The sequence below is a fragment of the Sminthopsis crassicaudata genome, chromosome 3, assembly GCF_048593235.1.
Source record: "Sminthopsis crassicaudata isolate SCR6 chromosome 3, ASM4859323v1, whole genome shotgun sequence".
In the NCBI taxonomy this organism is placed as follows: Eukaryota; Metazoa; Chordata; class Mammalia; order Dasyuromorphia; family Dasyuridae; genus Sminthopsis; species Sminthopsis crassicaudata.
In genome coordinates this window covers 246,042,927-246,056,316 of record NC_133619.1, presented here as the reverse complement: position 1 = coordinate 246,056,316, position 13,390 = coordinate 246,042,927, and the positions used below count along the sequence as shown (strand labels likewise).

The following is a 13,390-nucleotide window of genomic DNA, read 5'->3' as shown; positions in this document are numbered from 1 at the left end:
GTAAAGTATATGTCTTTTATTAATTTCACTGAAAACCAAAGCTAGTAGGAGTTTGCAAATTGGATTCTAGAGCATTACCAGAGCTCATATTAACCATAGGCAGTGTTTATTATCTTCTAATTTATAGAAAATAGCAATTTGGACTTCTCATTGAAATAGCAGATAAAAATAAATGTGATGCCTGGTCTCTGAAAGATAATAATTTAATGTGGCAAATAGAATTATTCGTTATCATTCATCATTGGTTCCTTCTTTTTCCTTCTTTTCCCTTCAAATATCATAGAAGTATTTTGAAATAAATCAAAAAGGTAGTTTTCCCAATATATGCTAGTAAATTCACTGAAGAAAACAAAATAACTATACAAAACAATATTTTTGCCTTAAATCTAGTCCATCCCCCCCCCACACACACACACATTTACAAGAAAAGCTGAATATCTTAGGATTTAGTTTAATTTTAGCTTCTCTGGACTACATGACTGCTTCAGTGACTTCCTATTTCATCTTAGATAAAACAAAAATTCCTCTGTTTGGCTTTTAAAACAATTAACAACCTGACCTTAAATTATCTTAACAACTTAAAAATATATTAGTCCCAGGTGTATGCTAGTAAATGCTTTACACCTAACCCTCAGAAAGGAAATACACACACACACACACACACACACACACTTTAAAATTTAATGTACATTATTAACATTTCCCTCATCACTTCCTTCAGTCTAGACAAGCAACAAAACAATAGATCAAACTCTGATTTGTAGCATTTGCTGATTTTAGATGTATGAATATTCATATTGAAAATTTAACAACAAACTCTAACAGCCAATTTGAGCTGCTTCTAGAATTATCCTTGAATTGACTCCACTTTCTGCACTCTGTGACCCAACCATATTGGGTTTCTCTTTCATTATCTCACTTAACATCTCATGTCTCCCATCTCTTTTGTCTTTTTACTGACTTCTATTGCACCTAAAATGCACTCTCTCCTTCCCTCTGCTTCATAGAATACCCCATTTCTTTCAAGATTCTGATTAGGCTTCACTTTCCCCAGGAAGCCTTTCCTAATTGTCCAAACTTATGGAGCCCTCCTTTGCAGTAGCAAAAGATCATTAGACCTTGGATTTGACTACAATGTATGTATTTTGTGTACTTATGTAGATACTTGTCTTCTGCTCTAGTCAGGGCTACTTTTATTTTTGTTTTGTCTATCTCCAGTGCTTAGCACAATGGCTAGTGCACAGAAGGGACTTAATAAATGCATTGATTTATATGATCTGGCTAGTAATCTCAATTATTATTCTTTTTTAATTGGAAATTCAGATTAATTTGTCAAACATTTCTTAAATATCCATGTTGTGCAAAGTTCTGTGCTAGTTAGATAGAATATATATAATACTTCTGTGGGTTTAAATATTGCTTCTGAATCTGACTGCTTTTATGATCTTGGGCAAGTCACTTAACCTTAACATGCCTGTTTCTTCATCTCAAAAATGAAGCAGTTGTATTAGATGACCTCTAAGGTTCTAGATCTATAATATACACCACTACTATGATGAAAATCCTGCCCAGAACATCTTAGAAAAACTTGCTATAAATGAAGAATAAGTTGTAATGAATATATAAATGGTTGGAATGTATTCAGGGAGTAATATATCCTTCCCAACTTATTTGTACTGCTATTTGATTAGAAAACTATTTTTATGAAAAGTATAAGATATACTTTTTGCTGTGTCCATTATAAATTGCAACAAGATTTGAATTAATAATGTTTTAGTCTTATTATTAAATAACAATGGCTTTCAATATCGGTTAGGAAATTGTTCTAATTTATCAGATGTAAATTCTAGCCCCAATATCTAATATTTGTGATTGTAGTTATTAATATCACTATAAATGCAGCATAATTCTGATGATGACTTCCAAGAAGTGATGTCAAATCTTCATCAAGGAATTGTATGATCTATTACCAGATGAGCATGGAGAATTTAAATTTGTGTTGATATCTAGGCTGTGGTAAGGGGCTTAGAAATTGTCCAGTAGTCTGGGTGGTGATTCACTGATGATTTATTAAAAGTTCAATAGTAATGGATGAAAACACAAATGTATTTTAATCTAAATTAGTGGAAGGTACAAAAATGGAAAGCACAGATATAATATGAAATAAATATGTATTACTTTAAATTCCTAGCTAGTTGCTAGTAAATACAAAGCACAAAATAGACTTTTAAATGTTTCTTAAATGGAACTAAATAAAATTAAATTGTGTAGGGAAAATGTCCTTGTATAATATAAGATATTACATAAATATAATATATTATCATATTTACTAAATGTTTCCCAACATTAAAAGAATCTATGAATTTGATGATATAGTAAACTTTATCTCTTTGCCCAGTGAAATACAGTTGTAGAATAGGGAGATTTTATCCATTTCCTTATTTTAAGGAGTCATATTCAGGGGAAAGGAAGCAAGGCATAGAGGATAGAAAGCCAACTTTGGAACCAGGAAAGCCTGATTTTGAGCCCTGCGTCTTCCAAGATGACTATGTGACCTGATTGAGTTACTTATCACCTCTGTAACCCAGGAAACTCTCTAATATTATATGCCAACTGGGTAAAAGAAGTTTTTATATGAGTGGCTCCCTGCACTGATTAAGTTTTAAAAAAAAAAATGTCTGAGCCCAATTTGAATCAGGTATTCCTAATACCCCATCCAACATTCTATCCACTGTACCTATCATATTTATTTTCACCATGACAGATATTTAAAGTTAAGGAAGGAGAGGGTGGAAATTAATGGAAAGAAGAACGAATTGGTTATTTTTGAGTTATATGAAACCCTCCCTGGTTACAGCTACTCTTTAAAAGAATTCACATCATTTACAACCACCTAATAAAATATTTCTGATGACACCGCATAAAAAAACTATAAGAATTCTTCTCTAAGTACACTCTAATGACCTAATGATGACAATTTTTCAGACAGAGGTAGGCATGGGTTGGATCTATTTCACAATCAAAATCCCCTTGTGTTTTCAGGAGGTTATATGCTGATCCAACTTGGTTCATGAAATAGATTAAACCATCATTTTAATAATTGACTTTTTTTTTTAGTTAACCACAAGGGAATTTTATTGACTGTGGAGAAATGTTTATTAAAAATGGTTTGAGTTTATGGTTATTTAGGGAAGTATGGTTAGAACTTGTACATATAAAACTAGGATATGATAGTTGATAGCTCTTCCATGTAAAAAAAAAAAAAGCCAACTAGAATGTATCAGAGAAGTCTTTGCTTGCATGAATTTGACAATGTAAACATTCAATGTTTTTCCCATCCTTATCACATGTGGCAACCTATTTCCCTTCTTGCCTACTTCTTACTTTCTATGCTTCAAAGAGTATTAATTCACTGATAACAAAGCTTTTCCTAGCCTGTCAATGTGTAGACATTACTCAACATTTGAATACTCTTTGGGGAACAGAAGCTGATGTCCACATTCAGGGGAGAAAAACAAAAGAATGTCAACTATCAAAATAACAGGCAGAATTGATTCCCCTATTTAAATAACTATATCAGTAGAGAAATTATATTAGCATCAATTTTTCAAAATGTTCTTTAAAATATTTTATGTAACTTCATTTCTGAATGCTCCCTATATCTTAAGTAATAATTAAAAAAAATAAGACAGAAAAACAGTTCAGCAAAATAAACCAAGATAATTAACAAATCTGACAGCATGTGCCATATTTATGCCCAGTCTCTTAAAGTTACAGAAACTTTCCTTGAGAGTCTAACTTCATCTTTAGTTTAATGAATTGATACTTCATGCATAAAAGTTTTGTTGAAAAAAAAGAAAAAAACTGTAAGCTGGTAATATTTAAACCATAACTGGAAATAATAAGAGAAAGGGCACAAATAGAAATTTCATCAATTAACAGCTGAATGGTAGAATAGTGCCATTTTTCTTGTTCATTTCCTGCAAAGTAAAGGAACTGAGGCAAATAAGGTAAGTGACTTGCCTAGGTTCATCAGCTAGTGTCTGAAGCCAGATTTGGATGCAGGAAGATGAATCTTCTTGACTCAAGATTTGGCACTCTACCCACTAAACCATCTAGTTGCTTGTAGTTGTCTATTATGATCCATGGGGTTTTCCTAGCAAAAATACTGAGGTTGTTTGCTTTTTCACTGGACTAAGGTAAACTGAAGTTAAATGACTTGCCCTGGGTCACCCAGTGAATGACTTTCTGAGGCTGGATTTTGAACTCATTTCTTCCTGAATTGTGGCTCAGTGCTCTATCCACTAAGTCACCTAGCTAATCTGAGTTAGTGTGAGAAAACCACATTTAAGTGAAAATTGGCTATAGGTGGGTATCAGCCCTATTATTCTTCCATTCAGGAGCAGATCTAGGATATTATCTTTCATGAAAGAGAAAATACATATATAGGGAGAACTTACCAGTGGCAAAGACAACATTCTTTGAGACCAGTCTGTGTTCTACAATGGAGAATTGTGGAAGTTCGATCCTTTCCACACCTGTTACAGCATTGTCCCCACCTCTCCAATAAAACTCAATGTCATCTGTTGTATAGCCATCTACAAAGAAGGAAACAGAAAAACAGAGGTATTAAGTCTTAGTCTGACATAATTGTTAAAAAAATAAATTCAATACTATTGTCATTTATTATTGTTATTATCATGGCTAATTCTGTGACCACATTTGGAATTTTCTTGGCAAAGATACAGAATTGGTTTGCTCATTTTGCAAATAAGGAAATTGAGGCAAACAACTTGAAGTGACTTGCCCAGAATCACACAGTTAGTAAGTGTTTGAGGACAGATTTGAACTCAAGTCTATTCACTGTATCACCTTTTGCTATTATTTTTTAAAGTAAAAATTCATTCAGTTTGTCAGTATATAAGATTAATTTATGTGCATATATATTCATTTATATGGTACATTTTCTTTTGGCTTTGTTGAATTACCATTTTTATCTGCTTTATATTAAAAATAGGGTGAAGCAATTAGCAATTAAATAGACTCAGAATAAGTGCCCTAATAGAATTTGGTATCATGGGGAAAGCACTGGATTTAGAATCACAGGAATTGGGTATAAATTCCAGTTGGACTTTTCACTGTAGTGACCATGGCTAAACTGATGCAGTTTTTGGGTTCAATTTTCCTTTATTGAAAAATAAGGAAATTCAACTAGATTTCTTCTCCAGGATCATTGCCATTTCTAAATCTGTGCATATTCCATAGATAAATGATGAAATGATAGAGGAATTATGTGGAAGTTTCCTAGGGAGATACTGAATTAAAATAGGTTTTTAAAAATATTTTGATTTTTTTTTAATTTTCCTCACTTACATGTAAAAGAAACTTTTTTTACATTTCTTTGTGAAACATTGTTACCCAGATTCTCTCTCTTCTTCCCCTTCCTATCAGCACCCCCTATTGAGAAGACACATGTGAAGTTATGCAAAAATAAAATGGGAGTTCTTAATTTCTTTTTGTTTGTTTGTTTCATAGATCCTTTTGACAATCTGATGAAGTTTACAGACTTCTCAAAATAATATTTTTAATGCATAGGAAAAAAAAAAAAACCATGAGATTTCAATGGAGATCAATTAAATTGAAATAGTTATCATTAAAAAAAAAAAAAAAAAAAAGGTTCATTGATCCCAGGTTTAGAACTGTTGACTTTAATAATAGTAGTGAATAAGAAGACTGGATAAAAGTAGCACATTTCTAGACAGGAGACATCTCAAAACACTGAAAAGTTCAAAAGCTAAAGATACTTAGACTTTCTACAATGCAATGTTTAATAACTTGAGATTATTAGATACCTGAAGCATAATTAAATTTTCTTGACATATTGAGAAGGCTAAAACACTGATTTTTAAAGGGTGACTAAAAGTTTTACATTCAGGATGTTGGGAAATGCATTTTCTCATACTAGCTCAAGTAGGTAAAGATGGTCTATGGTTAAGAAAAGGGATAATTGCTTAATTGGACCAATAAGAATGAATGTTTCCTATTATTCTGATAAGGCTAAATTATCAATAGGGATTTTGTTAATTCTATTATAAGTGATAAGAAACTGCATCTTCTCACTAAGGATTGATTGAATTTGGTAGTTCAAAACTGTCACCAGTGAGGAAGCCCATATTAAAAATTAAAAACAAAAAACAATTGTTGGTGACTTTTTTAGAGGAATTGGGGTAAATTGATATATCATTATAGCAAAGTTTTAGAGATAAAATGGATGTTTTAGTTTAAGAGATTCCTTACCTCAATTTCATAGACTGTGGGTAGATTTCAGGAGATCCATAAATTTGCAGTGGGAAAAAAAATCTTTATTTTCATTTGTGTTCTTTTGAGATCCTGTGTGTTTTATTCTATTAAATTAAAAATATTATTCTTGAAAGGGATCCTTAGGCTTCAATGCCAAAGGAATGAAAGATATAAAACAGATTAACACCTCAATTTAAAACATATTTCCTTATGCTATAGATAAGGAGAATAAGGCCCATAAAGATAAATTTACTTGCTTAGAGTACTTTGTTGGTAAGTATGAGTCAGGATTTAAAACCAGGTTTTCCTGAATAAACTTCATTTATAATTTACTAAAACATGTAATCTCGCTTCTTTGGCCTCTTTAGTTATTAAATTTTTTGCATAAGGTATGTTTATGTGTATATTTATTTTTATTATTTTTATAGAAAAGTTCTAGATCATGGCCTAAATATTACCTAAAAATCTTCACATTGCAAGGAACATTAGAAACCATGTTGATCTGTGCACCATTCAGTAAAAATCTTTTAACCCTCTATAATACTCTTGACAAAAAGCCATCAATTCTCTTGAACACTTTCAATAATGGGAATCTCACCCCTTAAAGAAATGGATTATTTCAGTTTCAGTTATTATATTTTCCTTATGTTTAAGTAAAATTTCTCTTCTTAGAATTTTGAATATGGTACTGGCATAATTCAAATATTATATTGCTCTTCCCTGACTTTTCTCCTCCTCTCTTCTCTCCCCAAATAGAAAAACAACAACAACAACAACAACAACAACAACAACAACAAAACAAAACAAAACAAAAAAAAAAAAAACAAAAACAAACAAAAAAACAGGTATAGCTTAGCTATTATTACCAGCATTTTTGAAAAAAAAAAATTCCCTTCATCCAAGCCTTCAAATGTCTGAAGATAGCACCATCTCCTTCTGAACTTTCTTTCCTATATTTACATCTATAGAAATTTAATTATTTCTCCACTGAAAGAACACCAAATTTTGAGGCAGAGATCTGAGCTGAAAACTTTAGCTCCAGCTCTTCATTTGCCAGCTATATGGTTCTGAAAAAAATCATTTCACATTTCCATCTAGTTCATCTTTGAAATGGTGATAATCCTATTTTTACTATTTATGGAGTTTTAAAAGAGAGAAGGTAGTATGACCTAATAAATAGAGTGCAGGTCTTAGAAGCAGGAATAACTATATTTAAATCTTACCCCTTTCTGCTTACTCCTTGCCTCACACTCAGACACACAAGGTATGTGGAACACAGGACAAATCTCTTAATCTGTCACTTGTTTCAAACTCCAATTAAAAAAACAAACAAACAAACAAAAAAACACTATTAAATGATGCCTCAGGATCCTTGAAGGCAGCATATTGATTTAGAAATCCATATTTTAATGTGATCTATGTTCTTTTGTATGTTTATTTATTTTGTTAAATATTTCTCAATTACATTTTAATCTGCTTTGGTTGCATTCAGAGTGTTACAGTTTGCCAGCAGTTCTCTAAGATTCTTAAGTTGGGGAAAAGAAGCCAAACTGTATGAGCAGGGGCAGTTTTTATAGACAGAGTTCTCTATAGTTGTGAAATCACAAATCTAATCCCTATACCTATCTTTAACTGAGATAAGGAAGAAGAGAAAACAGATAAAAAAATCTTTGTAAATTGTAAAACACTACATAAGGGCTCTTTCTATCAGAATGGTTAGGTGGTGCAGTGGATAGTGTGCTAGATTTGGAATTAGGAAGTCTCATCTTCCTGAGTTCAAATCTGACCTCAGAGACCCACCAGCTGTGTGACTGGACACTTAATCCTATTTTGCCTCACTTTTCTCATTTGTGTAAAATGAGCTGAAGAAGACATATCAAACAACTTCAATATCTTTGCCAAGAAGATCCCAAATAGGGTCATAAAGAATCAGATATGAGTGAAAAACAACCAAAAACAATTAAACAACAACTATCCTTTCTGTTGTTATTATTATATGAAGTGATTTTGACACTCCCTAATTATTCTTCCCCAAACTTCAGTTCATCAATATAACTTTTTAAATCAGGACTTCTTAAAATTTTTTCACTTGGGTTCTCTTTTTGCTTGAGAAATTTTTATAAGACCCCAGATTTATGTATATAAAATGATATCCAAATCAAACATTTAGTGATAATAAATCATAGTTTTGAGACCCCCCCACATTGTTATAAAACACCATAAGAAGTTGTAAACCGTAGTTTAAGAAGCTTTGATTTAATTAATGTCTTAGTAGTATAATCAGGTTTTCACTTTCCTTGAAGACATTATAGATTTTAAATGCAGTTTTTTACTTAATTTCTATACTGTGAATTTTCAACAATAATGTCTCAATATGTACAGACTATAAAGACTATAATCTTATAGGGCTATAATGTAGGTTCTATAACCTTAAGATCTCAGAATCTTAGATTTTGACTGGGAATTGATCTTAGTGGTCATTTGATACAAACACTGACATAAAACAAGCAAGCAGAGATGTTAAAGGACATTCCCAAGATCACATAGTAAAACAATTACTATTTTAAATTAAAATAAAAAATATCTATATGAGCCAAATAATTATTTCTCCAATCTGTTTTATATAGAAATGCATCTTTGCCACTCAAGTACACACTAAATTAGATTGTAAAATCACACACATTTTTTACCTCAATTAAGAATTAATATTTTCAAGTCTAAATCAGTTTGGACAAAATAGTAGCCTTATCTATGAATTACTAAAGGGAAAAATAGCATTACATAATGCTAATCAACAGTCTCTGACACACAGAGCAGAGGGTCCATTTCTTTTTCTATTAGTGCAGAAATTGTCCTTCTCACATAGGCACTCCAAAATAAATTATAAAATTTCTGAATCATGGTTAAGTTGCAATACATTACTATGCTACAGAAACTATATATATATGTGTATATATACATACATATATATATGTATGTATATATATACATGTATATATACACACACACACACACATATATATATATATATATATATATATATATATATATATGTGAAGTTGAGTTCCTAATGGTAATCCATCCCCCCCCCCATCTAAATCTCAGGAGTATCCAAAGCAATGTGACTCATGCATTTTACAGCATTTTGTAAGCAAATTGATTTGTCTGCTCTCATAAAACTCAGTGGATTAAGATGGGGAGCATTAGCTTTCTTATGTTTCAGAAAAGCAAATCGTCTGTCTAATCAGATTTGAATAGAGAACTGCTTAATAACACCTCTCAACCTCATTTTCCTACCCCCTAGAAATAGCCTCAAGAGAAATTAAAGCCTTCTCTATTCCTTTGAGACTTTTAACTATATCTGTCTATGAATGGAAAATAATTAGTATGGTAGCACTATGGGAAACTGTCCTGAACCACTTAAGAAAACTAAAGGGAACACAGATATGTACACACAGCTTTCAATTTCCAGAGTGCAGTTCTGTTCATCCAGGGGATATCTTCTCAGATCCATCATACATGCGGCTGTTGTTGTAATTCTACAATACAAGAAGGGAGAGGAAAATATTATTGTTTATTGCTAGGGCCAATAACATCTTACTATTAGTAGTGAAACCCGTTTATTGAAAAACAAGGTTACAGCTCATGGTAGACACATCTTCCACAGAAATTTAATGTTCTAAACTATAGAATTAAAACAGATTAAAATATATATTTAAAAAGAATAAGTTAAGGAGAATTAAGAAAATGAACTAATTTGGAAATTTAGTATTTTTATTAATCTGAGTATATTGCTAGAAACTCTTTAATTTAAATTATCAGATATAAAGTCTGTATTTATTAGTTTTCTTCCCACTTTAACTAATAGTTTTTCTGATATTTCATTATAGGACAGTATAGTGGATAGAACACCAGTTTTAGATTTGGGAGGACCTGGGTTCAAATCTGCCTCAGACACTTACTAGCTGTATGACCTTGGGCAAGTCACTTAACCCTATTTACTTTAATTTCCTTATCTATAGAATGAGCTGAAGAAGGAAATGACAAACCTTTCCAGTATCTTTGCCAAGAAAACCCCCAATGGAATCACAGAGAGTTGGACATAACTGAAACGACTCAACAAGAAACAAAAGACATTGTATTAGGCCTGGGAATGGTGAGAGAAGAGCAAGGTACTCATTTACTATATAATATTATATTTTCTTTATTAATGAACTGCTTCTAATCATTTTGTAATTACTTTGGTCTCTAACATGTTCAAAATTCTCCATGATGGATTCATTTTCTAAATAAAGTGTGCTCTAAATTGTCAATTTTTGCTTCCAAAGTGATAATTGTTTCAATCAATTTTATCGATGAGATACTCACCACTCATATCTGGATTCTGATTCTACTTATATATTCAGAACTTCTTAATATCATGTCATCTATTTTGTTCTAAAAGGAAGTTTGCCATTAGTATTTATATTTTGTTCTTATGTGTTTGGATCAATGACAGGAGAGCTGAATGGGAATATGCTGAGACTAAGAAGTTATTTGATATTTCAGCACAGTTATTTGTCATGGGACATCTATTTTCCAAAATGGTTTTAGGTGATTCTCATATTTGTCCCATTTGTCAGAATTTAGCTAATATAAAATTTGCAACTCAATTGCACTAATTTGGGCACTAATAGCTATAAACATATTAACTGATTAATGGTTATTAGCATATTTACACTTGAATGAATTTAAAATAAATTCCTTTCTTTTTCTCAGTCACCCAAATATTAAATCATTCTGTTTTATGTTGTTCCCAAACATAATGAACCCTGTGATCAAGTATAAGCCTCTTAACCTCATTGCTTCTCAGTTTGCTCATCTTTAAAATGGGATAATAATACTTTGATTATCTGCTTTATTATAAGAGGGAAAAAAAAACACTTGGCAAACTTAAAAAAATACTATATAAATAAATTGTTTTGTCTAGATTTCTGTCATCTTTTAGGAAGTCCCTGGTATGGAAATGCCTTCTGCAAGTGCAGACTGACCTTTCCTCTCTAGTTTTCAGTTTAGAGATTTGCTTGGGGAAATGGGAAGTTTACTGACATGCCCAGGGTCATATATCTAGTCTGTGAATAAGACAGCACTGGAAACCAGGCCTTTCTAAGTCTAAGACTGGCCTCTATACAACTTTCACCATACTGTATTTAATTATAATCATTTTATAATGGTACATATCATTATATATATCATGAAAGAGGGAACCCTGACACAAGACAGAGATTGCTTTTTAATCTTTTATCGTGGAGAGTCTTAGACTAGCCTGACAAATGGGATTCCTGTACAAAGCATTCGGCCTGAGGAACAGAGGCAGGGAACTTATATAGGATTTTAGCTAACTAAGGATTGCAAACAGAATACATAACTTGAGACACAACCTTATAGCAGAAACAAAGGTAGATAAGGAGAGGTGAGGATACTAGGTGGGCAGACCAACCCATAATTCCAGGAAAGGATCATAATTTAATCTTGACAGGATAGGAGTCAAGATAAGAAGGTCGAGGACAAGAGACAGCAAGGTGAGGGACAATACTCAAAAGAAGGGGGAATTATCTTAGCAAGGATCAAGATAATGCACCTGGAGTTTATGACACAATGATATGTAAAGGTGACCAGAGCTCCAAGGTTTTTCTTGACTCAGTTCTCCCAGTTCTAATGGCAAGGAAGGGAGTTGGCTATGACCTTAGTGTCCAACACAATGGCATACCTATTTGATGTGGAAACCAGTCTTTTCATTCTGATAAAAATAGTGCTATGTGAGTGTGAATAATGCTATCTTTTCAGGGAATTCATCATTCACACTCATTGGGCTCTCACTCTGCATCTTCTACTCATAGATCTTACCTTCTGGGGATAAGCTTTCCCCCAATTACTACTTTGAATACTTGAAAACTTAAATTTATCCCAGCATTCCCAAGTTTTCTATTTCATATAAATATACCCCACACCTTCAGCTGAACTTTTAACAGCACAGTTTTTAGAAATTTGCCAGTTGCCTTCTTCTGAATGACCTCTATACAATCTATATCTTTCATAAACTACAGTATCTACAATGAGAAACGGGAAATGGAAGTAAAGTAATATGTATCCCATCCCTATTCACTGGAGATAAAGAAGATTTGGGAAATATCTATAAGCTATAGGTTGCTATTTTTTCAAGGAGCAGTGGGACACAGCATGACTATTAGGAAGTCTAGCTGAAACCTTGAATTTTTCTAAACAAATATAATATCTATGCCAAGTTGAGTTATGTTCTGTAATATACAATGCTCAAAGTGATATTAAGCTATTATGTAAGTGGCAGAAGATTTCCCAATTTTTCATTCAATAAAATACTTTTAGTTGCATATTCAAAAATCAACAAATTGCTATTTGGCTTATTACAATGATATATATTATTTTCATCTCATTCATGTACAACTCACTCAATCTTAAATTCTAGCAAATTTTGAGCTGAATAAGAATGCAGTTATCTCTAAAAGAGTCCTTTAATGTGGGCTGAGGTAAATTCAAATAAAAATGTCCTTTAATTATACACATACACACTTTACTCTGGTCTTTTACAGTTAAGATTGGAAAAGAATTAAGTAGCTGAATGTCTGAGTCTTAAGTATAATGATTTAGTGACCTTTGTTAATCTCTATGAATCTCATTTCCATATAGTAAAGGATAGTACCAAAGTTAGCTGGAATCTTGATGGCTTAAAACTCTTTAGTGATTTTTCACATTTTTAGAAAAGTTCCTCAAAGATTTTTGAGAGGAGAATAAGAAAAGGGAAATAATTTGCCAAGAATTTAGAATCTACATTCACACTTAGGATTTCTTTTCCTTTCAAGTTTCAACTTAAGGGCACAGCAACTTAACTTCTAAGAGATGAAAAGTGAGATAGTTAAAAAAAATAGGCACATACTTTCTCAAATGAAGCTATCTTTTAAAACATATGTGGAGGTGAGAATTAAGTAAGTTTCTTGAGGAAAGAAAATTCTTTTAGAATTTGTGTTCCCAGACCCCATGAGAGTATTTAGTATATAATACTAACTAAATGAAT

At 32.0% G+C, this 13,390-nt stretch overlaps 1 protein-coding gene across 2 annotated transcripts in view; it reads right to left on the bottom strand.

Moving 5' to 3' along the window:
• GABRB3 (gamma-aminobutyric acid type A receptor subunit beta3) overlaps positions 1 to 13,390 on the bottom strand; it is a 307,324-nt gene that overhangs the window by 46,889 nt on the left and 247,045 nt on the right. For both annotated transcript variants that reach the window (XM_074300319.1, XM_074300321.1), the window contains 2 exons: positions 9,757 to 9,839; positions 4,459 to 4,598 (listed from right to left, as the gene is read on the bottom strand). In XM_074300319.1, the coding sequence (XP_074156420.1) occupies positions 4,459 to 4,598; positions 9,757 to 9,839 (223 nt within the window). The remainder of the gene's footprint in view (positions 1 to 4,458; positions 4,599 to 9,756; positions 9,840 to 13,390) is intronic.